Source organism: Buteo buteo, chromosome 6, assembly GCF_964188355.1.
Source record: "Buteo buteo chromosome 6, bButBut1.hap1.1, whole genome shotgun sequence".
In the NCBI taxonomy this organism is placed as follows: Eukaryota; Metazoa; Chordata; class Aves; order Accipitriformes; family Accipitridae; genus Buteo; species Buteo buteo.
The window spans coordinates 7,684,023-7,710,700 of record NC_134176.1 but is presented as its reverse complement, the minus strand read 5'-3'; the positions used below and the strand labels follow the sequence as shown (position 1 = coordinate 7,710,700).

The 26,678-nt window shown below is 46.4% G+C and overlaps 1 protein-coding gene across 1 annotated transcript in view; it reads right to left on the bottom strand.

Annotated features, from left to right (window-relative positions):
• The window catches only part of PRKCH (protein kinase C eta), a 119,945-nt gene that overhangs the window by 13,959 nt on the left and 79,308 nt on the right, over positions 1-26,678 (bottom strand). Inside the window, exons 11-12 of the mRNA XM_075029619.1 lie at positions 7,383-7,521; positions 6,299-6,487 (exon numbers count right to left, since the gene is read on the bottom strand). Of these exons, the coding sequence (XP_074885720.1) occupies positions 6,299-6,487; positions 7,383-7,521 (328 nt within the window). The remainder of the gene's footprint in view (positions 1-6,298; positions 6,488-7,382; positions 7,522-26,678) is intronic.

Here is a 26,678-nt window from a genome sequence, read left to right as displayed (position 1 = left end):
CCAGAAGGAGAGGTGGAGGAAGGTACCCTTCAGATTTAGTTTTTCCTCATCTAGTATCGCCTGGAAATTTAGGGAAGAAGAAAACCCTAACATACACACACGCGCACACTTTCCCAACTCCTACCTAACTTATTTCTACGCATGCATATGGATACACAAAGCATTTCTACAATTCACTGTCAGTGCCCTCTAACTTAACCTCTTGTTTTAAGGTAGAATTAGGCCACATTTTGAAATAATATCCACAGGCTTCCCCCCATCAACTCAAGAGAAATTGCTGGTGGAGCAATACACTACTCATTATAGTACCTTGTGGGGAAGTCTCTTGTGTCTGATGGTTACCCAAGTGACTGAGGGACTAAGGCAGCCTCATATTCACTCTTCTGGGCAGCACAGGAATGACAAACTTCTGTAGAAAGTTTTGAGTGGCTTTTTTAATTAACAAGATGAAAATTGGCCAAGCTGTTGCGGAAGGGTCCCCATACCTCTCTCCCGCTGAAGATGAAGTGGCTGCTTGCCGTCTGCACTGCAACATTCCTGAGCCCTTTTCTTGCTCTCCAGAAAAACCTGTGTGTGCTGCCTCCTAGCAAAGGGGGATAAGTTACACTGCCAGCAAGCCCTCGGTATTGAATACTACTGTGTGTGCTAGCTGTACAAACAAGGCAAAAAACCTAAGGAACTAACTGAAAAGCCCTAGCTTCTGTGTTTTGGACGGGCTCACAGGAACAGGAGAAGATGATTTTCCTTTCTAGATCAGGATTTTTTTGACTTCTAGATCAGACTTCAAGGCTGTCTGGAGGCAAAGGGGATTTAAACTGTGGCACGTTTAACCTTTCTTCCTCTGGCTGCTCTCAAGAGCCATGCAAGCTCCCTCCTGGCTGCTGGCAGAAGCCAGGAAGGAAATTCCAACTCCCTCACCTTGTGCTCCAACAGCCAAAAATGAGTCCATAAAGCACAGGTCATCAGAGCAGGACCTGGCTCCTGCTGCCCCACAGAGCATCATTATTCCTGCAGCTGAGTTTGAAGCACTAATACCCAGACACAACAGCCCCTTGATGTTAATGTGGCAGAGCAAAGGGCATTTGAAGCAAGTCTGCAAGAACAAAGTCTAAAGGAGGATGGGGAGGTGGTGGTGGGTGGGGGTGTTAGACATCAGTGGTGTTGTCGGGGCGCAGAGACCACCGGGGTATCCGGAGGGGGGAACTGAACCCTGACACGAAGTGGCAGAGTTCATTAAACCACAATATTTGCTTTTTGAGTCAGCGTCACTTCCAGGCTATTGTTCTCTAGAAAAACACAGCAACTTCAAGTTTTTCTTTTGCACCCCTGGCACTGTATTGCTGACATAATTTTTCTCCAAGATACGGGTCATGTTTGCTCTCAGCGCTCCCTCACCTTTCAATCCCTCTCACTCTTCGCACAAATCCACTGGCATTTGGATTCCCCATGCTGTTTCACCTGTGCTGGGCGGGAGTGCAAGCTGCTAAAACCACAGCTAATTTCCTCTGCACCTTCCTCTTTTCTTGCCTGATGTTTATTTCGCACATGAAAACCACTTGGAGGGGGACATAACCATTTTTGCTCAGTCTCTTAACTCCAGTAGTGTTTTCTTCAAAATGCATGTTTTTAACCAGCTGGAGGGAGAACAGGCTTTAGTCTCATTTTTGTCCCCAAAATACGCAGCTACAGGCAAGGCTGCCCAAGCCTCACTTTTGGAGGAAGCATTTCAGCTAGGCCAGAAGTGTTTAAGAGCTCACATTAAGACTGGAGTTTGGCATACAAATGCCAAGAGACACCCTCAGATTCAGCAGACTCGGCTGTGACAGTAGCTCAGAAATCCAGGGTGCAGAAGGCAGAGCGATGCTAACACTTCCCTGGGGAGATGCTGCTTTCTAGCCCCTGCATTACCTGGCTCTGAGAGTGAAAACATCTAAGCTGCAATTGCTCAACCAAGTTTCCAAGCCTTTGGGCCAACCATTGCTACTTAAAATCATCAGTCCATGTAGCGACTCAATAGGCTTAGCCCTTCTCTCCTCATCTGAAACCAGACTTGGAAAGGAAAATCCCTGCAGCTTTCCCTGTGAATTTGCTTCCCATTACGCCATTGACTTTTGAGACCCGATTTTCACTGTGTCCCTTCATTCTCCCCTCCAACTAAGCCTGACTGTGAGCAAGACAGCATGATTGAATTGCATTTGAGAAAGTCATACACGAAGCAAGTGAAACACGCTGCCAAAATACCGCCCCGCTTATGGGAAACGAGAGGATTGTATTTCATTTTGCACTTCACTCAGCTGAATCCCAAAGCCTCTGGCTGCCCGGAAAGCCACCCCCTTTGCTCAAGCACTTTTTGCTAGTGACAATTTACAAATTCAGAACATGGACATGCTGTAACAAAGCAAACTCCAGCTGCATTCTCACTGTAAAAGATACAGTGCAGCAGTCTCTGCTCTCTCCATGCTCACAAAGTTTCTCTTTCACAGTCTCTTTATCATCAGACACTGGTGACTACTCTGTCAGCTGACGGCAAAGAGTATTTGAAAGAATTTGTATTACAGACACAAAGCCGATAGCTCCTTTGGCATAAACTCCTTGACTGCATTCAGGTAGAGCTATGGAGAAATCTTTTTTGGGGGGAATCAAAATCAAAGCAAAACATGTTTAGAATGAGCTGAAGTGGTCTGAGTCCATTCAGCAGCAAGTCTCCTTTTTTGCACTTTTTTTACTCCCTCAAGCAAATCCATGCCCAGTTCGACTTGCTCACACAAGCAGGGGAGACCTCATTTTGAGTCCTCCCCGCCTGACTTGAACCATCAATACCTAAATTCAGCAGTGACACACTCAGATGGGGCAGGGTACACGAATGAAACTTCTTACTTCCCTCCTCTGGGAGTATTGACTCCAGCAAAACCCTGCTGATTTACACTGATTTAGCTCTACACTACTCTTTCCCCAGCTCTTGAGGGAAAATATCAAGGACAAAAAACCATTACAAAGAGAAATAGATAAAAACTTTTTCTAGAGTACAAATATTTCTGCTTTCAATTCTAAACAAGGTCCAGGGCATTGAGGTTGTTTTTGTTTTCCTTGGTACCAGTGCTCAAAACCACCCACGAACACCCAGTGACCGAAATGAGGTCCTAAGGAAGTATTTTGGTTATCAGGAAACTGCAAAGATGAACAGGATGCAACCTTCAGAAATTGGGTGTTTTCTGATGGGGTGAAATTGGTGAAGCACAATTACTGGAAACAAAACGAAAACAAAATAACAGCATCCATGCAATGGGTCCTAAAACCTATTATCTTTGTTTACAGTGAAGGTCTTCATGAAGGCAAACTGATTGAGGGCTTTCTAAACCCAGATGTATCCATTTGTGGAGCATCTCTAAGCACCTACACCTAATTGCATCTTCCTGGCAGAAGAATTTGATTTTCATTTCACAGCTTTGTACCACTCAAGACTAAGCAAATTCTCACTAGTCCTGTCCAAGGTTAGTGGCCAGAACTTTTGAGTGAGGAGATAATCCAGTTATTAAGGCTATTAAGGCCTGCAATACAAGAGACCCCAGGTTTAATTCCCTGGTCCTTCATAGGCTTCCCATGCCATGTAATTACTTATAATCATTTATGTCACTGCAGTGGTTGAGTGCTCTGATTTTCCAGAGCTCTTAATATCATGGGTTCAAAAGCACTGTCACAGCTGTAAATCAAGGAGCTCGAGTTCACTTTTTGTTGGAGGTAAACATAGTAGTGATTAGAAGATGCTCACATAGTAATAATGCCGTATTTAAGAGAAATAATACTAGCATCAGAAGTCTGTGAGAAAAAAATCTACATATTTAGCAGCTAGAAAATGTACTGTCTTCCTTCATAAAATAGCCACAAGGGAACAAAAAAGCCAGTTTCACCACTCTGTGGTACACTGACACCTAAAAATACTGACCAAACATTATCAGTACACTGTAAATATAATACCTCAGCAGAGATATTTGTTATCATTCAAAAGAAATCAAAGTGTGTGGGTTTTTCTGTTTTATCTAGAGACCCAGACAATCTCATGACAGGATGTTTCCTTCCCATTAAAGCCAACATGCTCTGATGCCTCTAAAAACTCAGCATAAGAAAGGGAAGAGGAAATGAGGAGCTCTTCTAGTGAATGGCTCTTGATCCCAAGAGCAGCTACTGTGAAGTTGCAGAAATTCAGGCTGTAGCCAACCGTCAGTGTTGTAAAATACAATACAAAAGTCACCTCCAGGTAGCAGCCACCCAGGGAACAGAAACACTGAGAAACTGAAGGTCCAATAAAAATTTCAGTTGCAACTTCCCACTAGTTGACCACAAGGCTGTTGGTTAATGCCCTAAATTTCAGCCTTTTTCCCCAAGCAGACATAGTATAGCTCTTCTCTCAAGCAATACATGTGCATTTCAGAGAGGCAGTTTTACCTTCATTTGGGTTTCACCAGCAACACATGATAAGCAGACAAGCAGAGTGGCTGGAGAGAAGACCTTTTTCAGGCAAGCAACCAGCAATTCCTAAGTTGACTGTGCAGTTTTGGAGACACTCGGTCGATCTCTATCTATATTGTTAGCTCCCTCCTCAATTCTGGCCCTCTTTCTCCAGTGCCTTTCAGCATGCTGCTTGCCCGTTAATCACAGAAGGGACCCACTGTTAAAAGTTGGGCTCTGAACATGGGCTAGAGCAGCCTAGGGTGACGGCAGCTTGCACTGGCTGTTTCTATGAGGTTCCTATCAGAATTAGGAATATAAGCATTTTGTCAAGAGGCTAAAACACAAATCATATTTTATTATACCCTGAAATTCCTGTTACGATGAGAATCTATCTGACCACATTTTACCTCCATCTCATACTTATGCAAGATACCTGCAACAAATCCACTCTGCTGTTACTTGTCACTGCAGAAGAGGAATTAGCTCAGGCATTCAGGAGTCTCAACCCAACAACATGAATGCTGCTCCAGAAGCTGCAATGAGTCTGAACTTCACTTTTTATTTTAAGTATGTTGCAGGTTATTTCCAAAACCCAAGAGGGCCTTCAGCATAACAAATGATCACTCCTGAGCACAACCTGTGATTTCAAAGGACAAGCCTTTGCCTCCTCAATAAATGGATTTTATTCTCAGTTGATTTCTGTGGAATTTATTAGACAACTTTTCAGCAACAGAAAGTAGTTGCTCAGTTCATATAGAATAGAAACCTTTCAGCAGAAAAATTCCAGACTCTAATGAAGATCTGATGAAAACAAATTCTCCTCTTTCCTTTAAATGGTCCCATCATTCATTACCCCATGTCTTTGAGTCAGTTCTCCAAAAAGTTACTATGAATTACTGTCTTATCCAACTATTTCTTAGATCCTCTATTACCACACTATTTAGTAGTATCCAGTCTTAAATGCACCTTTGTTCATAGTGCTTTTGCAAGGAAAGGGAATACTCTGATCTTTCTACCTCCAAGGGGTGATTAGAGATATTAAGTGATTAAGGGCAGGAAGAAATCAGTAGCAGAACAGCCAAGTTAGGTCTCCTGATTTTTAGGTTAACACCCTCATCATTTAATTACCTTTCGATTCACTACAGTAAAGCCAGGCAGTTCCAGTGCACTAGGCACTGTTTGTACACACACAGCCTGAAATCGTAAAAAGCTTCATCCCCATGTCACAGGCAAAGATGCGAGGCACGTGGGTAAGAGCGCTTGGGAAAATTCAGGAATAGAAGGTAGAACAAGGACTAAGTGTAGCCAGCAACAGCTCTACTCAAATTGTTTGCTATACAGCCCCATTTTTTTTCTCCCAAACACACAAAAATCAAAACCCTGTCTTTGTATGCAGATAGACAAGCAGTCCCTGGGGGATGGCTGGTGTTACCAACAGTCAGAAAGAAGGATTATTATGAAGACTTCACTCCTTCACCACTCCAGTCGCATGGAAATCATATGGTCGCTACTGATTAAGTACTGTGTATACCTGCTGCTTCTGTTCTGGAAGATGACCATATGTTGTAAATCATTAAGTCAGCACAGGGGAATGCCCGGACACACAGACATGCACACACTTTGCTTGCCAAGTTGGCTGCTGAACCGTATAAAGGACATAACTATGCAAACACACCTAAGTGTGGCAGGATTATTTTTTTTTGTTTACCCTTCAATCCAAGATAAGAAAAGGGTCGGGGTCAGGGTAACCGCAATTTCTGAGTGCCCACACCCCAGCCCTGTTTTCTTTTGCTAGATTAGGCTGAAGAAAGCCAGGACAGAGAGCATGCAAACAGTCAAAGGAACTCACTGCTTTGAGGATTGCCACTGCATCCTGCTGGAGCCACGTTGGGTAGACAACTTCATCATTCAGAATGGCCTCGAAGAGATCGTCCTCATTCTCCGCCTCGAAGGGTGCGTGGCCGCACAGCATCTCATACAGCAGCACACCCATGGCCCACCAGTCTACGTCAGGGCCATACAGCATCTCCTGCAGGATCTGAAGAAGGGATGGGAAGGAAATATCGACGCTGAAGGTTCTTAAACTGAGCAGAGCAGGAAAAAGCATTTGGAAACATTAATGCAGAAGCTCTCGCTACATCCTAACAGCACTCTCTGCTAGGCTGGCTGTACGTCCAGGAACCTATAGGTGATCTCAAGCTGGGAACCCCAGGTACATCAGATGCATTAAACAAGGCCTGAACTAGCTTGGCTGCTCACAGGGTCACCTGGGAAACAAGCCCTTAAAAATGATGCTAGGGCTTAGCAGGAGGAGAAGGGGCATTTCAGCAAAACCGGCTGAGTCTCAGAAGCGGCAGAACAGCCATGTGGGGGGGGTTGACATCACCTCTTCCTTGCCCCTGGGAAGGAGCGCGAGTGTGTGAGAAAGGCACAAACACCAACCACAGACAAAAATTCAATTGTGTTGAAGAAGGATCTGAAACCCTGTCAGAACATCTGGCAGCATCTGGAGGGCAGCTGTTCCTTAAAGAGGTGTTTATTAATTTTGTAGTGAGATTGGGAAATGACAGGGAATGGGAGGAGGCAGAAGAAGGAACTGGGAGACAAGAATTCAACCTCTTTTCAAATCAAACTGGGCCAGTATCTGTATGTGCCTCCCTCAAGATTTTTGCAGCTGCCTCCATTTCTCACCTCACATTTCCTAAAGAAAAATATAGGCTTAAATTGGTGCCTACAGCAGCCTGAACGTTTACTCATGCTTTGCTTGCACAAGGGACTGATAATACAAGCGTACATGTAGGAGGAAACCTTGCACCTGGCAGTCAAATAAGCTGTAGCTAAAGACACCAGAGAGTACACTTGCTGTTCCAAAGCTAACCTACGCTTTTCATATTGTAACCGAGTTTTCCGGGCCAAAGAAAGGTTTCCTATACCTCTGGAGCGATGTAGTCTGGTGTACCACAGAAGGTGGCTGTGGTAATGCCGTCGTGAATGCCCTCTTTGCACATTCCAAAGTCTGCCAGCTTGCAGTGACCCTCGTAGTCCAGCAGCACATTGTCCAGCTTCAAGTCCCTGCAACGAGAATCATTCACCAAGTTGCTACATGCTTAGAGCAGCCCAAGCACAAATGGAGGCAGCATCCCAGGCCTCAGAAGCTCAACCGGTAAACTGGACAAGCCTCATCATCATAAAAAAATAAACAGAAGTCATGCAGGAGGGGTTTTCTTTTGCTTCATCTCTTACAAAAGGGAGGGAGGAACAAACATCATTCTGCCGAACTGCATTTAATATGGGCAGGTGCTATACGAGTTCGCCCACATGGCTTTCCAAACACACCACAAGCCTGCCTGGCAGAGCTCCTGCTCATTTAGCTCAGGACTCACTGGAGCAGAGGTTGCCAGAGCTGTCAAATTGCGTAACGATGTTATGATGCAGCAAAATGCACCGCATGAGATGTGCTCTGATTCAGCAAAGTGCCACGCTGGGAGCACACAGCTGAAGCCGGGTAGGCATGCGAGATCTCTTCAGAGGGGCAGCAGATCCCCTCTTCTCCTGAGGTGTCGGGGGTTAAGTCCCAGACCTCCCTGTATCGGGGCAAGCCTGACTGATAAACCCCACCTGGAGTGTTATCCAAGCTGAGAAGTAAAGAAACTCCCTGCTGACACCATGCCACACGGGCAGGGGGAATCTTCAGCCAGCATGGGATGCCTCCTTCATAAGGCAAAGTCCTAAAGTCCTCCCAGATGTATCAATTCCAGCACTAATGTAAGAAGTGAATGTCCCCCATAGTGCTGAGTGGGGTGAGGACCTCCTTGTCACTGACACAAGAGACCTGCAGCCAACCAAGCTGCAGAAAGGCACATTTTCCAATACGTCACCTCTAACAGTCTGGGAGCTACTCATCAAAAGCAGAGCTGCCAAAATGACGGAGCCCTAGCAAAGCTTATCAGCTTGCCTGACCTTGAGATAGCCTGAGGAAATAGCCTGCAGTCAGAAGCACCGTCACGAACATGACCAGAAAGCACGGGGTCATCTGCAGACTTAGGCAACGCCTTCCTAAAAATACATACCAGCTTGTAGCACCTCTGCTTTTCAGCTGCCAGACAAGCTCTAGGCACGGTCACAGATGGAGGAAAGGAGCTATGATGGCAGCTCTGTGCAGTACAAATAGGTCACAGTTCTTTTTTTGAACCGTCTCAGGCATTGGCCCAAGAGTTGCACTGAGCCTTCACAGCAGCTCTGAGGCAGGGAAGTGTTGCTATGGCCATTTTACTGAAATGGAGGACATCTTACAGGCCTAGACAAAGCCACTTTCAAAGTAATTCAGATGCCCAGATAAGGATCAAATAACTAAGTACGCCTGAGAGTCTCAGGACCCCTTTATGAAATCCATGCTGGATTTTGATGCATTTTGCCCTCTGGTTGGACATCTATTTCCCTGGGAAGGGGGAGCAATGGGGAAGGTGGTAGCACAGGTGGTGGCATCTCCTTATCAATATGAAAACCTATGGGTGAGCTGAAATCTAAGTCCAGCTGGATCCTGTTCAACCTCCATCTATGATCTTAAAGCGAAAATCAGGTGGTCGATTGCTCTGTTGTGCACTGGTATTTCTACAGCCCTCACCACCACCGAAGCTTCTCTGGAGCTCAAGACAGCTCTCCCTCAACATCACTGTTGCAGTGGAAAGATCAATGATGCATTTTGCTAGACAATCAGAGCCACATCCTGCCCTAAAGAGATAAGAAAAAGTATTATTAGCCTCTTCTGAACACATGGGAAGGCGAGGGGTAGAGGTTAAGAAATTTGCCCGTGTCCCCCAGAGCCAAGACTGAACACCAGCTTCCTGAATTCCAGCTCCGGATCTTAATTCCAAGATCATACATCCTCTCTCTTCAACTTTAACACACCATGGCAACACAAGCCAGCAAAAAAGCCCTCTGCAGTGATGTTGCCCTTCCCAGCAGGCCCACCAGCTATCTGGTGGTCAGTGAAATTTTGATGCCAAAGACAGTCCCTATGCCTGTCTTATGCCACAGTGTTTGCTCTGGGTGGGATGCTCAGCAGAAGACACTTATTTTTCCCCTTCCGAGAATCAAAAATGGCTGCTAAGGCATGTGGGCAAAGGCTCGTCCTGGAAACGCTTTAGGCGAGCACAGTGAGAGGTATTGTATGTGCTCACCCATGACAGTACGCCTTCAGCAGCAGTTTACAGCCAAAGCTCCTGTTGCTCTTCCCTGTGGTTCCTGGCAGAGCAGGGAAGCCCTCCAAGCATGAAGGCAGGCCTTGTTTCCAGGAATCTGCAATGATGTGGTTGAAACGCGCAGTTTATTCTTGGCTCAGTTTTAAATGCAGCAAACACCTTTTCGGTCCTGGGCAGGCCTGACTGTTGGGGGGGGGGTGCCCCTAAAGGTGCAACGGGAAGAGGAATTTTGGTGAACCTGCTTGGAGATCCCCCTTCCAAACTTCCCCTCGCTCCCCAAAACATCCGCCACATCCTGGCATGCTTTGGGAATATCTCGAATCCCACCTTCCTTATATCCGAGCCACCAGAAATGGAGTCATGTACGTTGACGGCGTGAGCAGATTACAGTCCCTCACGGAGAGCCTGAGGAGCTGAGGCAAGACAGAGCTACGAGGCAGGGCCAGCCCTGCAGACCAGATCACCAGCCACCCTTCCACTTCTCAGCCTCTGCCCCACAGGACATGCCGTGGAAGGCCCGAAATCCCTGCCAGCTGTATAACGCACCACGCTCATTACAGCACTGAGATGGCAGAGGCCTCTGCAGGTGCAAGAGCACCCTGCGCTTGCTGTGTCCTCCCAGAGAGTCTCTCTGTATGTAATTGCCATTAAATTTAAACTGTCTGCCTCTTGCTGAGCGAGTACAGCTTTAACCACACGAGGCAAACCTCCGGCCCTTTGGCTTCTCTACATTGCACGTTAAACCCATTAAGAGCGCCTGTTGTCTCCTCCTGCAGTTGGGATTCTGGCTCCTCCCGATTTCTTTCCAGCAACGTGAAATCCAAAACTTGCATTTTCTATTTTCACAGAACCCGTAACGTGACGTTAATTTGCTCTCGCTTGCTCAGGCACTCTGGCTACGTGTAGATCATTTTCGAAGAGGACCTCCCGTGACCAAGGATGACTTCTCAATGCTCTTTTCTTGGCAAGGCCACAGAAGATGGCCCCACGCGTCCCTCTCGGAGCAGGTCTCGCGGGCCGGCACAGCGGCAGGCTCAGCCATGTGGCTCCTCTGGAGCCTGCTCCCTCCGGCTGCCCTGTAAGATAATTTTCTGGGAAAGTCTTGGTTTGGTCTCGTGTTTGAGCATTTGTCTCAAGTGATCCCACCAGCTGTAAGCTCTGTACTCGCTGCTCAGCACTAACAGGTCTCCCCACGTGTCGTACCCTGTGAACCAGCACAGCCACATGAGAGGAAAAACACTGACAGGTTTCTGAGATTTACAAGGAGCTCTTCATTTTCACAGCAAGGATTCTGGGAAGCTGATGAAACTGGAAGTCATCCAGCTCAGAAAGCCCAAATCTACCTCATTTCCTTAATACTTGCATTTTCCATTCAATATTTTTAGCAGTTCGATGAAGCAATAACGGCGGAAAGGTTTTCTGAGGGCTGCGTTTCTAAGGTCCGGCTGGGGTTCTGCCTTTCACTGGCAAACCTCCACTGGAAAACAGGCTTCATCCCGACTCAGAAAGGCAGCCTTTGTCCTCGCAAGCAGCTACGGCACATCGGCTTAACGGCCTCAGTTTAGTCTAGACCCAGAAGAAATGACAAAATGAACTGCTTCAGCGTCACTCGCTGGAAGAGCTGCTCTGTACACATCTGCCGCTTGAGTTTAACATTCATAAAAAAAACAAAATTACAATTGCAGATGATCCAGTCCTTTTCTGAAGCATCTGTTCAAATACGATTTCCTTGCAACAGGGAGTTTTGCCAGTGAATAGGTGTTATACACGTACCTGCCATTTGCTCTACTCCAATCATCTCACTTGTAATGTAGAATCTATATTTGAAAGGATGAAGTTTCGGGGTTGTTTTTTTCCTCTTTTGGTTTTACCACCCTGTGTTGTAAGGGCTGTACATGTAGTAAGGACCTTCACAGGAGTAGGGGTGGCGGAAACCAGCTTCCTGCCTTGGTTCTGCCTCGGTTCAAGGTTCTCCCAGGTTTGGTAATTCCAAAGGTCCAGTTTAAAGCTCATAAAAGCCTGGCTTTCCCATCTCAATGCAAAGCATTTAGTCATGAAAGATGTAGGTACAGAGCAGTGTAGCCACAAATGTAGGTGCGACTAATCTAAAACTCCAGCTAAATGTTTAAAAAAAAATATAAATACACAATTAAAAATAAAATCCCCAAGCCTGGAATTAGCTAAATGAGTAATTGTGGAATTTCTGAAAGGGAAAAATTTTGCTTTTTCAAGTCCTCAGCATGCAAGGCCATTTAGAAACTCCTTGGAAACATCTTTGGGTGAGCAAATGTGCATTCAAACCCCCTTTGCAAGCAGGGAGTAGATTTTGATTTTTCTCCACCTCTGCTGCTGAAGTCATTTTACTTCATAGAAATACTGAAATCTCCATCACGATGGAGAAAATGTGTTTCTATTGCCTGCTCTGGTGGCCAAAGCAATACACGTTTCCAACTCCTGCTCCAGTGAAATTGTACTTATTTTTTGCAAAATGAGGCAAATTCAACAGAGGAGAATGAAAGACGTACAAACTGCTGAATAGCACAGTTGGTAAGATACTTATCAAAGAGGTAGGATTTTTCAAGTTGGAGGCATTGCTCCCAATACAGTGGACAACAGATTTAAACCAGTATTTTGATTAAATATGAAGGAGAACAGATGGAGGTCTCAGTTTTATGTAAAGCCCTAAATACTCATGTGAAGCTATTATCATTTCCCATTTTCCTTTGCATTCATTAAAAACACCGAAACCAAAATATTTTATTTTACTTGAAACCAACACTCTCTTGAGTTGCAAAAAAATACCATTGCTTTAGAAAAGCCCTAACAATTATTTTGGGCCCACAAAACCTGAAACAATTTTCTATCTTTCCTTCTACATCAAATTTTGGAGACTCAGTTACCAAACTCAAAGCAAATAATTATTTTCACAATTCCATTCCCAGCAGCTTTGGACGAGGGACCTCCACATTTTGTTCCCAAGATATCACACCACTTTGGGAATTAAGGCTATTTCCAATCCTGTGTTCCTTGGGTTGTAGAGAACTGGCTTAAAAATTCCTTCACGGAAAATGGTTCCCATCTCCCACATTTTTCTAATAACAATCAAAATTATTTATTTTTATGGTCAAGTAAGTTTTTATAACCAGAAACTCATATACTCACAGCATCAAGGAAGAGTTATGCAAATTTCCTAAGCAGTGGTAAGGCTGAGTGTCAGCAGGCAGCAGTAAATACAGGCTAAAGATGACACCTGCAATATATTCTGCCAGAGCTAAGGCGTAAAACCCCAGGCTGAGCTGCTGATATTTGCTTAGTTGCTACCACATCTTTAGGGTAGGGGGAAATACTGAAATCACAAATGAAAAAACAGGTTACTGGCCTTTGGAAAAGGGAGCCACAAAGCAGAGATCAGAAAAAGATCAAGCTGTACCAAGCTGGAGAAAAACAGTTTGAAATCCTGAGTTTTGCTGCCAAATAAAAGGATGAGCTCCCTTCTAGCCTTGGAGGCTTCCTCTAATTCAACTCCTGTCATACTTTGAAGGGAAAAATCAGCACAGCTGGAGCAACCCCGCTGTGCTTACAGAGGGCACGCTCTTGGGCACAGAACCAACCGAAGAACCAGAGGTAAGACTCAGCGCTGTTACATGGCACGTAACCAGCGTGTAGCCATTTACATATACCACCACTTGGAGCTGACACGCTGAGATGGACAGCATTGCTTTACGCATCCATAGCTACACAGCACAATCCCTAAAATCCTATGGGATTTAGTCTGTGCACTCCGTCCTTCCCAGTACTGCACAAAGTAACGTCAAAATACAGCGTGATGACTGCAAAACATAACTTCAACTCCTTGTTTTCTTGAAAAACTTTCTCTTGGGTAAAGAAAACATTCCTTCTAGTTTCCAATCAACTTCTGAGGTGCAAACCTGTTCAGAGAGCAGCATGCACTCAGACAGCCCGACTACAGCAGGCGTACTGCAACTTGCAGTGCAATGTAATGGGACAGAAATGAAAGGAAGATCTCTCCAGGCATTTGTAATTCAAAATTACCAGAAAGTAGCAATGAAACATTGCAAGGTGCCCTTCTGCACTGTCCTAACAACCAGAAGTTGTTTTCAAAATCTGACCACGCTTAAGTGTTTAAGGACTGTAAATACTGCCACAACGGCTCCAAACCGAACTGCATTTCTGAGAAACAAAGCAAAAGCAGAAACATGACATAATGATTCAAGAATCCAACTCAGACCCAGGATAAGTGATATGAGCGAGTGAAACTCCACAGCAAATTAGCCCTCATTGCTAGCCCATATAACAGCAGACAGCCGCCTGCCCTTGCCAGCTGCTTTGTGCAGCCGTGGGAGGCAGAGGAGGCTCATGGGGAAGGTCAATCCCACAGGCATCTCAGTACCTGAGCAGTTCTCCAGCCAGGAGCCCAGCAATATTCCTGGGGATTTTATGGCCTCATCCCACCACAGCACATCCTACAGACTCCGCAGAGAGCTGCAGAGGGGGAACGTGGCAGGATATAACAGATCTTCATGGCTTTTCTCTGCTTCACCTAACCCACCCACAACGGCATGCAGAGCACAAACCATTTGAAATGCTCTGTGCCCATGCATTAGGATAAAGGCACGATGGATTACTGCCACGCAGCCTCCAAAGCAGGCTCCACCTCTCCTGCAACCACCAGGATGGTAGAGAGTGATGCAACATGCACTCACATCTGGGGTCAGATACAAAGCCAGAACGTGTGGCTGAACTTCTCTGAAAACTCACGCTGGAGCACATGGCCAAGGACCACTCGGGAGGGCAAGGTGGGTGTTTGAATTTGTGCAAGGCAGAGGGAGATCCTCATACCCACCTGCATCTGTGCTCTTCAGTACCTCCAAAGGTACTCTGGATCAGTCTCGTGCACTCACAGGGATAAGTCTGATTAAGCTTTAAAATACCTTCTTGCTCTGTTGCTTGGTCTTCAGACTAAACTCTGATTGGCAAGCACTTGTATCCAGAAGCACTCTGTTATTACATTTTAATCTTAAAGTCAAGCAGCCCTTCAAGCATAAGGACAAGTTTCTGCAAGCCACCTGCCCGGGTTAAGGCAGCACCATGGGTTTCTTGGTGGAGATGGGCTGGAACCCAGTGCTGCCGGCTCCAATCTGCCTGACCCCTTCCTGCTGGCAGGGTCTCTCTGGAAGCCGGTTCCCCAGACCACATCAGAGCACCGGTCCCTTCCCGGCACTCCCCAGGCTGCCACTCCAGAGACGAAGCAGTGCCCAAGGCGTTGACTTCTGTTACGGCAAAGAAGCTGGCATTACTCAGGATCCAAGACCTCTCTGATGGTTTGAAGTGCCAGCAGTCCCACCTCCCCTCCCTCTGGGCACTTCAGAAAAGCGTCTGTGGAGGTTAACACAATTACCGACGTGATTTCATGGCTATTGAGATGAACGGGCATGATTCATCCTCCAGTTAAATTAGAGTGGTAGGCTAAAGTATACAGGCATAGGCTAAAAAAACCCCTGGCATACCACAACAGATAATCACAAAGCTTCTGCCACGTTAGTGGGTCTGAACCCAGGTGGTACAGATCCAGTGGGACCCCACGAGTGCCCTCAGTCCCTTCAGGGTCAGGCACACCTATAAGCTTCCCCTTTATTATATGCACGGCAGCTGTAAGAGAGCTAATGATAGTTTCCAAAGGCAGTTTTACAAGGGCAAAAAGACACTCTTGTGAAATGGGGCAGCCGAGAGCCGGAGCCATTACTGCTGAAACACAGACGCGCTGGAGATTGCTACATTGAAGTAATCCCAAAGATGGCACAATCCATATGTATTTGTATGTCCACACTTGTGTGCGTACTTTTCTTTTATAAATATGTATATATAATATATATATTATTTGCTGCACTTTTATGTGGGACTCTAGTCAGGAAAGAGGAGTTACACTTGAGGTATTTCCCTGAATCCCAGAGCAAACGTCCTCCCATTTACTGCGGGAAGGGGAGAGGTGGACAGAAAAAGGCTTCGTGTCCAGCTCTTGGTATGCACGCCACGCGCTCCCTCTCCGGATGAGCCGCCAGCCTAGTCCTGTGATAGACTCCTCGGTCCCACTGGGCAGCGACACTGGAATTTGCTGGCCCTGAAACATGACTTGCTGAGTTGCTCCCAACAGAGCTCCTATTTTACCCTTGCCAGAAATAGAGGGGAAGAGAAAAAAAAATCCAAACCACAATGCTTCTTTCTGTGAGTCCCCTTGCCTGAAGTCTTCAGAAGAGGCATAAAACACTCGAGCCCCAAATGCACAAACAAGAATCAGGTGTGGACTGATGGCTGACAGTGCCAAAAGAGGTTAAAAAGCATAAGCCTGTTATGTCACCTTGACAAAAATAGACCCATGTTGATTCGAAGCCTGATACAGAAATTAAAATGAAATCAGGCTTGTGCTCGCAGTACAACAGGGGCTCCATGCTTCAAGATGGAGTGAAAGAGTTACCCGGGATTAATCATGACCAACTGCCCACAGCCCGCTGTAGAGCTGCTTGAAGGCCCTGTCCCATCTCCAAGCTGTCCTGGTAGGATCGGGGTTGGACTGTGTTGCTGAAAAGGCTCCTCTTTCCACCAGTACAGAGTGACACGTCCCCATTTCACCGCTGCGTGCCACTAAACCTGCCCTGGGGGAATTAGACAGCAGCTCACACCAAAGCAACTCTTCTGCGCTCTCACTGCTAATCTCACAGCTGCCGTGAAATCCACCCTCCCCACACTCGGAGTCTTGGGAGGAATGTTTCACTCTGGGAAATATCAAAATAAAAATAATAATAATAAAAAAAAAAGTAGCCCCATCCATCACAACCATGCGTGCAGACTGCCTCTGGCAACAGCTTGGGCAGCAAATCAACCTGTGCTAGTATTGGTAACGCCAGCCGGTCTTTGTGGGGAAGACACTCCTGCATTGAACCTGTACGTCTAGTCAGACAGAGTTCTCCATATTCATCTGATATGGATAAGATTCACTTTACTCTGAGACTGATCCTGAATCCAGAGAAATCAGTGGGAAAAAGTCCTGTCAGGTTCAGCTGATTTTGGATTAGGCTCTTAGGAAAAAAAAATTACTTAACCTTATTAAAGCTCTGAATTACAGATCCAGATTTACAAAGCTAAGGCTGTAGGCACTGATCTCTCTTCTAGAATGGAATGAACAAAGCTGAAGGCAAAAGTGCTGTATTTTTAGATGGAATTTTTAAAAGCACTTTGCTTTGGCCTCTAGATTTCCACTGCCAAATTTACTATTAACTTCTGGCGGAACAACACTGGGCCAGCACGGACGCTTCTGAAAATCTCACCACCTGCACTGAATTTTTACGCACACGACAAAACAGTAGTCTCCCTGCTAGTGACCCATTGTGGCCACAAAGCACACAAGCATCCCAGAACTGCGCAGGAGGGGGTACTGCCTAGCCCCTCTTGGAGCAAAGTTTAAATATATTCCCTAGGAGATGCTGTCTTGAGAGTTGCTTCTTAAAAAAACTGAGACCATCACTGATATCATTGATTCTCTTTTTCCTAAGACTCCAGCGAACCCGCAGGCAAACAAAGTGCTTTCCTGACTGCTCCCATCTCCCTGCTTTTCGCCACAACAATCACTTAAATGGCAGCAGTGAAATCAGATGGAAGAGGTATTTGTAGGAGTCTAGCAAATGGGTCATTATCCCAAGATATAGTTTCTCATTTCATGTGGGTTACTGTTGCTATTCACTCATTACAGGTGATTCACCCAGGACTGCGTGAAGCCCACGTACCCTGGATAAGCAGGGCAGAGCCAGGTGAAATTCCTGGCTGGGCATGCTGAGCCCTCTGCAATCCCACTCCCACTTCTGGGGACTCCTCCCAAGCTGCCTGCGTGCAGGAACCAGCGACCTTGAGCTTTGTGCCAGGCTGACAGAGACAGACTAGATCCCATATGTGTCACCCCCGAATGCCATAGGGGCACCAAACAGACCCCAAACTGCCCATGAACAATGGTGGCTGGTATTGTCCCCCTGTCACATCAGGTACTTAACCCACGAGTCTCGTTGGTCAGGGCCCCTCTCTAGCTATTACAGGGAGATACGTGCTTTCCCCAGGCAGTTCAGCCCCTCTAAAATTTGACTCACCAGCTGGCAAGGCTAAGTTCCCAAATTAGGTGCCCTAGCTGGTTGCCCAATTGCAAGCAAAGCAGAAGTAACTTAGAGCAGGAGTCAATCAATGCTCAGCTGACATGGCTACCATGCACAAAAAGCTGCCAACTCCCTTGTTCCTGTAATATATGAAAGAAATTAATCAGAAAATGAAAATAAGCACTGTCTCAACTGACCCCATCTAGAAAAAGGATAGAAATGGGACCTGAATGCAGAAAGGCTGTCTTTACACTGCTTACCTCTTGAGTTTTTAGCACAGAGATCTGTCAAGTCCCTTGCATAAGAGTCATTGCAACCCAACTGGCATCTCCCCAGTACAGTAGGGTGCTTCGGCCCCTGCAACATGCGACCATGGAGGAGGATACCCAATGGTACTCTGTGTCTGTGTCTCTGGGAATATACCTCCTGGCATGAATTGGCTTTCTGTGGTACCACGCTAAAAGATTGCTTTCCGGACCAAATATTACAGTCCTTCCCCCGATAAACAAGCCAGTCCCTCCACAGGCACCTACAGTCACATCCTTACAACCTGAAGAATCTGCATCCCTTTCCTTTCATCACCCAATACACAGAGTATCAACTCCAGGGGGGGAACTGGGAAGTTTGTGCAAGGGAAGCACAAAGGGCATTTTCAGGACAGGAATGGGAATAATGACTAACACTAGCAGGCAGCAAGCTCCAGTTAAGATAGAAATTAGGGGGTGTTACCCACGAGTAATATGTGCCTTTCAGTTTGGTTGATTCAGAGTCAATTCATGGTGTGATTCTGTGTGTTCACCCTTCTTTCCAGGACCAGGATGCCTTGCTTACTGGAAGGTCCCTCAGCCTTTTGCAGGCCAACACCACAGACTACAGGACTCTTGGATTTTACTATTTTAACTGGGGAAGATCTGAAGCTGTCAGGTCCCTCTCGCCTACACAGGCCTTGACTATATGCTTGAATGTCTTGATCATAAATCCCTTTCTGCAGGAAGAAGACACCACAAATCCTCACTGAAACTTATTCCTAATTTAGGGAGACAAGAAACAACAGGCAAACCAGACAGAAATCTTTGCTGACAGGTGGGATGGCACCACACCAGATCAAAACTCAGGATTAAAGATTTTGTATCTAAACCTCCCATGTTTACACAGGCCAGAATTGCACAACAATACACATTTTCTATCACAATACAAAAATTAGCCAACTTGAAGGCAAGATGTTTTTCAAAAAACTCCTTGTCTGTGCTTGCTAAAGGTACACCCAGGTGACACCTAAAGTACAGTGGTTTTTAGCTCATGTCCTCATCAAAATTTAGCACACTCCACCTACAAGGCTTTATTTTTATTTTGTGGCAGGAAAGCAGTTCTTAATGTTATTGACAATTCCAGTGGGTTCAGTCATCAAGTACTTCAAACTCATCTACACAGTCAAGTGCCGCTACTCTCAGTCTGGACTGCTGTTTTCAGATACTCTCCCCATGAATAAATAATTGATTGAGGACTAATGGAAGACCATAGAGGCTCAGGGAAAACTCTTCACTGCCCAGAGCAAAAGGAACAAAAAGTGAATTATTTTAATTTTAACATGCTGAAATGCATCACCCACAAAAGATACATTAAAGCTAATGAATTCCTGGAACTGTTCTAGATAGGCTATACAGACAAGGAGCAATAGATGACTCATGGTGTCCCCAAAGTGCAGAGAGGACACCATACACATGTGGTTTGCCTGTCCCCCACTTCCATTTTCAAGTAGGTTTCATGGTGCTTTACTTTACAAATGGTTTGCAAACGTGGGATGGTGGTGCGGGTGCTGCAGCGTACTTCGTGGTAGACTAACAGGAAAGAAACCACATCATGACCTGGCAGCCACTTTCACATCAAGATTACATCCACGCGCGTTGGGAATCAACTTTGAAACACAGGGTTACTTTCACTTCCCACCTCACGTTGTCCCCGTGGTGACTTGGGAAGCACTACAGTGACACCAATGCAAACCCAGCTTGTTTCCTCTCCAGCCAATTCCTTAATTTTGTACTACTGGTTTTGCATCTCTGCGTTTCCATCGCACGTGCCTGCGTCTCCACAGCCACCCCTACCTGGAACTCAACCCCTGGGCGTTTGGTTCGCTGCCCCCAGACCAAGCGCTTGCTGTCACTCCTGGCACTGCCGGCAACCTTCAACACGGCTGGAATGACTCAAACCAGAAACCGCCCAACAGGATGACAACCCTTATCAACAGCCTTTCGTTCCCCCACGGCAACCAAAGCATGCTCCCAGAGCAGCTCTGCCCAGACACGGCGCGGGTGCAGCTGACACCCAGTATGATGTTTGGAGGCAGCAGGCTCTGCCCCAGAGCTGAGCCAAGCTTCAGGGATCAGGCAGAAACGCTTTCCGCTGCGCATCCCCAGACGAGCCCGTACGGCAGATTTCTTTGCCAAATGCTTCTCCACCCGAGCTTTCTATCTCAAGGCAAAGTGCTCCACAGCCCAATGGCTCTGGTGCCCACACGGCACCTTCATACCACAGGCGTCAGAGCTCCAGCACCGGTGACGCATTACTCAGACACGTGGTGACTTGCTGCTAAACCCAGCAGCCGAGCGAGCAGAGCTCCCCTTTGTCGTCAGTTGCCCTGGGCAGCTGGAGCTTTTTCTGGCACCCGACTAGCAACGCTGTGGCTTTTACCTCATGTGTAGAAATGAGACAGAACATGGATTCAGGCTTAGCTTCTTGCTACATCTTCAAAGGAAAGTGTTTAGGGTTAGCACTGGCCAGCCACTAAGATGCCATCAGGGCTGCTTCTTAGAAGCTAAAGACAGCGAAGTGCCTCTTTCTGGTGATTTAAGCCTTCTCTTCCAGCAGCATAGCCACATTGCTTTCCTACCTGAACCTCTCCTTCCACGCCCTGTCCGATCTGTGCTTTTCGGGGCAGCGAGGGTGCTGTGTGCCGCGTAGGCATGGTGCCCTGCAGGGAGGTGCAGCGATGGAGGGGGAATCCAGTGCTCCCCCATACGTTACAACCAACCGCAGCAGCAGGAGGAAGGCCCTGTGCGTGGCACAGCTGCAGGCTTCACCCTCGGCAGAGGACAGCACTTCACGTTACTCGTGTCCCAAGCAGTTATAGGAATCGAGAGATTTCCTGGGTCGCTCTGGCCAAGCTGCGTCGTGGCTCCCTGCGGTGCTACCACAGGACTTCAGCTGGTCCCTGTCCTCCCTATCGCCCCCCCTGCTTTTTGCCAAACTCCAACGCATTTGCTCGGATCACGCAGTCCTTTGCTCCGCAGCACTGTCCCCTTACACAGGCTGAGCCATTCCTAGGATCAAGTACCAGTCAGATGAGCAAGACTGGAAAAATCTTCCCTCCCCCTCCACGCGAGTCCCATATTGTCCTGTTGTCGGTACAAACCACAGATTGCTTCATGACTTTCTGGCACCCACAATCTACATCATCCGCCAGTGAGTGGGATGGGTCATATACGCGTGAGAGCGCCTGGGCAAAACCACAGAAGGGTTAACCCTGCAGCGGGCTGAGAGAAAATGGAACCAGTACAGAGGGCTCTCAGAGGAGCCAGAGGCTGTGACTCACTGGGAGGGGCTGCACAAAAACAGGGCTTTCAGGGAGGCCCACAGGAATTTCTTTAGGGAGATTCTTCCCCAAGAGACAGGCAAGGGAAGGCGCCTCACCTTTCCCATCTCCGAGAGGATCCGGTGACTGCCCTGCCAGGAGGGGAATCGCTATTGTCCGGCCAATTGTTTCCAGTCTGGCTAAAAACGGGATGACAGGAGACTAATTGCTTCACTAGAGAAAAAAAAAACAACAAAACAGTCTGGAGTGACCGAATTATTTTGTAGACTGTTGTTGTTTGGGTTTGTTTCCATCCTGGCTTAACGAGTATTAATGACTTCAGTTGCAGGAGGAAGGGGGAGGGAAGCCATTAGGGCGAGAACAGGATCCACACAGACATCTCTCGCCCAGCACACACTTCTGTCCCAGACAACCTCTACAGCTGGGCTGGCAACAGCGCCCTGTGTCCCTCCATCCATCCTTCCCTCCTCCAGCCCTTCAAAATGAGGAAGGTGGCTGAGAGCAAAGGGAAACGGTGAGTTTTCCTTTTTTAATCTGTCTGACTGGAAGTGCCAGCCTTCCCGCAGCTCAAATACTTTAGCGTGTTAGCTATGGTTGGCGGCGTCTCCAGAAAAAACTGCTGTCCCTTCTGAGCGGTAGGGCAACAAAGGCAAAACATCCCAAAAGAGCGGATGCTCCAGGAGAAAGCAGTAGAGCCCAAAGCCTGTAAAATAAAGTTTGTTTGGTTTTTTTGCAGAAGCCACACTGAATCTTCTGAGACTACTTCTGGTGTCCGGAGAGACAGAATGAAACCTAAAGCCAAGACACGTAATTAACATTGAAATTCTTCCTTACGTAACAGTGCCTGGGATGCAGCCGCTCATTTGGCCAATGCTGTGAACGGCTCTGCCAACACAGGCCAAGGAAAAGCCTGCGAGCAAGCGAGCGATGCCTGTGTTATACCCAGCAGCTACAGGCATCCTTGCATACTCAGTGTGGGCTTCAGGGAATTAGGCAGCAGGAGCCTATGGGAATTATGTGCTCATATCTATAAGCTAACTCTACTGAAGGACAGCCATCTTCTAACTGGACGCATCCCGCAGGGAACAGAACAGCTTGAACCACCCCAAGTCACAGCAAGGTCTTAAAGAAGACACAAGCAGAGCAAAGACTTGGAAATATTAGGAGCTTCCCTGGAGAAGAGGTGGAGAATTTCAGCACGAGTCTGGTTGTAAGAAAGTGAAGAGAAAGTAGGGAAGGCTCTCAGCCAGTCAAACAACAACTTCAATTAGCCTGTCCTAGACATGACAGAACAGGGAGATACCTGACACTCCATGCCATGTTTAACTCATGCAGAGGTAACAGCTAGGCCTCCAAAAACTGTCATCTGACATCCCCTCCCCTTTACACGTCCCCAGTCTAATGTCAGATTACGAGTTCATGGCAATAGTTGGAATTTGCCGTCTTGCTTCCTGAGCAGCGGGGATCCGGAGATGCCACCAGCTGATGCTGGGAAGCAGCATCCAACAGCTTTGGCAGGAACTTCTCCTGGCTGCCCTGTGGCTTGGCGAAAGCCGTCAGTCCTGAAGGACCCCAAAGGCAGCTGGGACTGGAAATGATGAGGTGCAGTAAATAGGGCAGGCTGCAAGACAGTTTTCCATTAATTTTATCACACAAAATACCTGTCTTTCCCCTGGGGCTATCCCTGTCAGGGTAGTCACCAATTTGAGTAAGCAGGGCAATTTCGCTAGATCAAAAGAGTGTAGGGGGACGTGCAACACAGAGAAACTCCACTCATGAATCAGACTTCAGCCCACTCGAGCCGCAGATGTCGTGTGGCTTTAGAGGTTTGAAAGCCAGTTATACTTTGCTCTGACTCCTTTCCAAAACATCATGATTTCCAACACGAAGCACAAGTTAGTATTGCCTTTCTGAAGGCAGGCAGGAAAGTATGTTTCAAGTGGCTTATTCACAGATAAAAGCTATCTATTTAACAGATATGGTGCAATAAAAGCTTATTTGGGCATTTTCCCTTTGTGTAGAGGTAAGGAAAAATTCCTGAGTTCAGGTACGAGTTACACTAGTCCCATCTCAAACCTACCACCAGCAGATTGGCTGTCATCAATCTGCCACCGCAATTTCGCAATTAACTGTGCAGTTCAAAGCGTGAGTTGGACCAGCTGAAGCTTCGCTGTCTTGCTGCATCTCAAGCAGCACAAAGAAGATGGAGAGCTGTAACCCTCCCGCGGGGGTTGGCCCTGGCCCCAGAGAGACCCCAGCAGGAGCAGCACTGGCAGGGCCAGCTCTTGCTCCATTCTCCGGGCCGTGCCATGCTCTGACCTTCGCGGTGGGTGGGCTGTCTCTTTGGGAGCTTGGCCAACTGGCACGAGTCACAGCAGCTCCTTGGCTTTCTCATTTATCAAGGCTGGGCAGAGAAGCAAGAAGCAGGAGCCAGCTGCCAAGATCTTTGCTCCCTCCTGTGCTCAACAGTGGCTGAAGGTAGAAATTCTGGCTGCAAAGCTGCTGTTCGGACACGAGGTTTTGAACTAGTGATATGAGAAGTACTGAAATGGGGAGCTCCAGTTAGGAAGGATGGTTATAAAAGAAGAGGGAAAATTTAAGAGAAAGCGCATGCAATGGCAAAGGCTACATTAAGTTGATAAGATTGTGTCAAAATCCCCAAAACATAGTTAAGTATACAATCCCTCAACTTACAGTCAAGAGATACTGACAAACAGAAATACAAAGCACACTTATTCAGCCTTTAGGCACAAGTCAACAAGGACACGGGACCTTGCTATATTTTCATACTCGGGTAAATGTCAAAAGGAACGTAACCAGATCCAGAGAAGGGAGGAGAAAACCCAAAGCCCGCATGCCAAATGTCACACACCAGCTCAGACTCCAGCACCGGTGCCTCAGAGCCTGCAAGCTGAAACGTGCTGCAGCCTCACTACAACAGCACACACAGGCTTATTTGAAAGCCCAGGAAGAGTTTGAAGGGATCCCTTCCTACCGCCCCTTCTACCACACAGGTTTGCACATGGAATAATTTCCCCCTGCTACCTTGCACAGCTAACCCTGTTTTTCCCAATTCCAACCCCTACCCCATCCCGGGTCCCCTGCTCCAGTCGCCTTCCTTTTCCACCACAATAAACAAAGAAGCCATGACCCACTTTGGCAAGGCACCATGACACTGCTGCCTTCCCCAAAATGGCACAATCAGAAACGGTTCAGATGCAAACATTCACATCCTTATTGGATGGACTTTGCCACAGCAGTACACCTGGATCGGAGATTTAGCTAGTAAATAACCTCTCCTAGCTGGAAGTCATTTTCCTGATTCAGGAGCACTTCTCTACTACGCTGCCAAGAGATTTGTGAAAGCGGCTCTAGATGTTAATAATAAATCGTGCTTGTGAAACTTTAATTGATTCAGAAAAAAATCAGCTCAGAGCATGGAGGATCGCTGTGGTTTTGAACAGATCATACCTAGTACATGGTTGAGACTTGAAGGCTTGCTCCAGTTTCCATTGTTGTCAGCTGGAATACTGCCACCTGCTTTAGTGGAATAATAATCGGGTAATACAATTCCGAGACTAAATTGTGCCTTTAGGCACAGACTCATAAAAGGGGAGGTTCTTGATCCTACTAACAGCAAAAGTGTTATGACTCAGAGGCCAAATGATGAGTAATGCTTTCCCCTTGCTCCATGGGAATAGGTTTAGCAACGTGCATCCTGGGCCACCACAGCAGCTAACTACAAGCCCCAGCACCAGCGCGGCTGCCACTTAGAGGGCAGAAGCAAAGCTGTGCCCGCCATCCTGCCCAGGATACCGCTGGCAGAAGATGGAGTTTTCTCCCACAGAAATTTTGAATTGTAAACCAGACAACTATTACTGCAGTGTTGCCATGTAATAGTCAAAATTTTCTACTGTGTTACTATTTTCACTTTATTTCTGTATCATTACAGGTAGCTGATGATTCTGAACTAGAATCTAGAGACAAGGTCTTAAAACAGGGCATCATTGATATGAAAAGTTGCTGGGTGACTTTACAAAATTCCTCTGTTTGCATAAAACCAGAGTACCTACATGTTTACTGGCATAAAGAACAAAATCTAAACATTGGGATTATTGACCAAGGAAACATCAGGCTGATCTTGCTACAGCTAAGAATAAGTCAAATTCTCCCTGGATAGCTACGGTAGTTGCTGCAGGCCAAGTCTGTCAACACTGATTTTCTCATTGTCTCCCTTACATATATAGGAGCTTCACCCACTGCAACACGTCATGTTGCAAGAAATCCTCCATTTCAGCAAGTCAGAGAGAGCAGATGCAACAGCATTTTGTTGGTATAACCTTTGTTTTAAAAAATTGTACAAAACATTTATTAAGGTTGACAGAGACCTTTTCCTCAGCTATATATATCAGCCTCCCTAATGCTAACTCAGGGGTCATATTCTCTGACATTAATATTGAAAGCTTCCTTGAGTTGAGGTGGGTACAAAGATCAATAAAATGGTTGGATTAATGCTGGGCAATTCTGGAGGTCTCAGAGCAAAAGTTTTCAAAAATAGGTCCTTAAAATCATAGGCCTGAATGCCCTTCATGTCAGGGAACACATTAAAAGTCAGATGAATAGTTCTGGCTAAAAAGGTAGCAATAATATTTAGGGGAGGTTTTTAAAAATAAATTTTACATAACAACTAAACATTTATTTAAATTTTTATTTTTTCTCCTTCTCATGACCTTCATGCCTTTGAAAAAAAATGAAGAGGGCAGGAAAGGCAGAAAAGTGGTCTTTTTGTATAAAAGTTTCTTAGTTCCATAAGTTCTAACCCAAACATTTCCAGGTGCCCTGGGACTTAAAGACTGAGCCTAATTCTGGGCTCCTTTCTTTAAGAACTTGTCTGTAATTGCTGCATGTAGCTATTTCTCAAATTGCATCTGCATGCTTTTTAATTGTGAAATGCCTTCATAAGGATGTATTAGTCATGAAAATAATGACAGAACATAAGTCACATTTAATCACTTATCTCCTCCACAGATGAGAAGTATTGCTTATTTTTATTGCACCAGTATCAGAATTCCCAACTAACACTGAACTCTCATTTCAAACATATGGTAAGTGAGAGTCCATGCCTGCAAGAGTGTAGTATACAAGTTATTACATGCAAATGTAACAACTACACCAAAAGAGAAGAAGAGTGAAAGTACGAGAGACTTGCACTTAGGTAAAGGTTATCCAGCCTTGGGGCAGGTGGATGAACTACACAAACTCTTGAGGCCCCTTCAAGCTCTG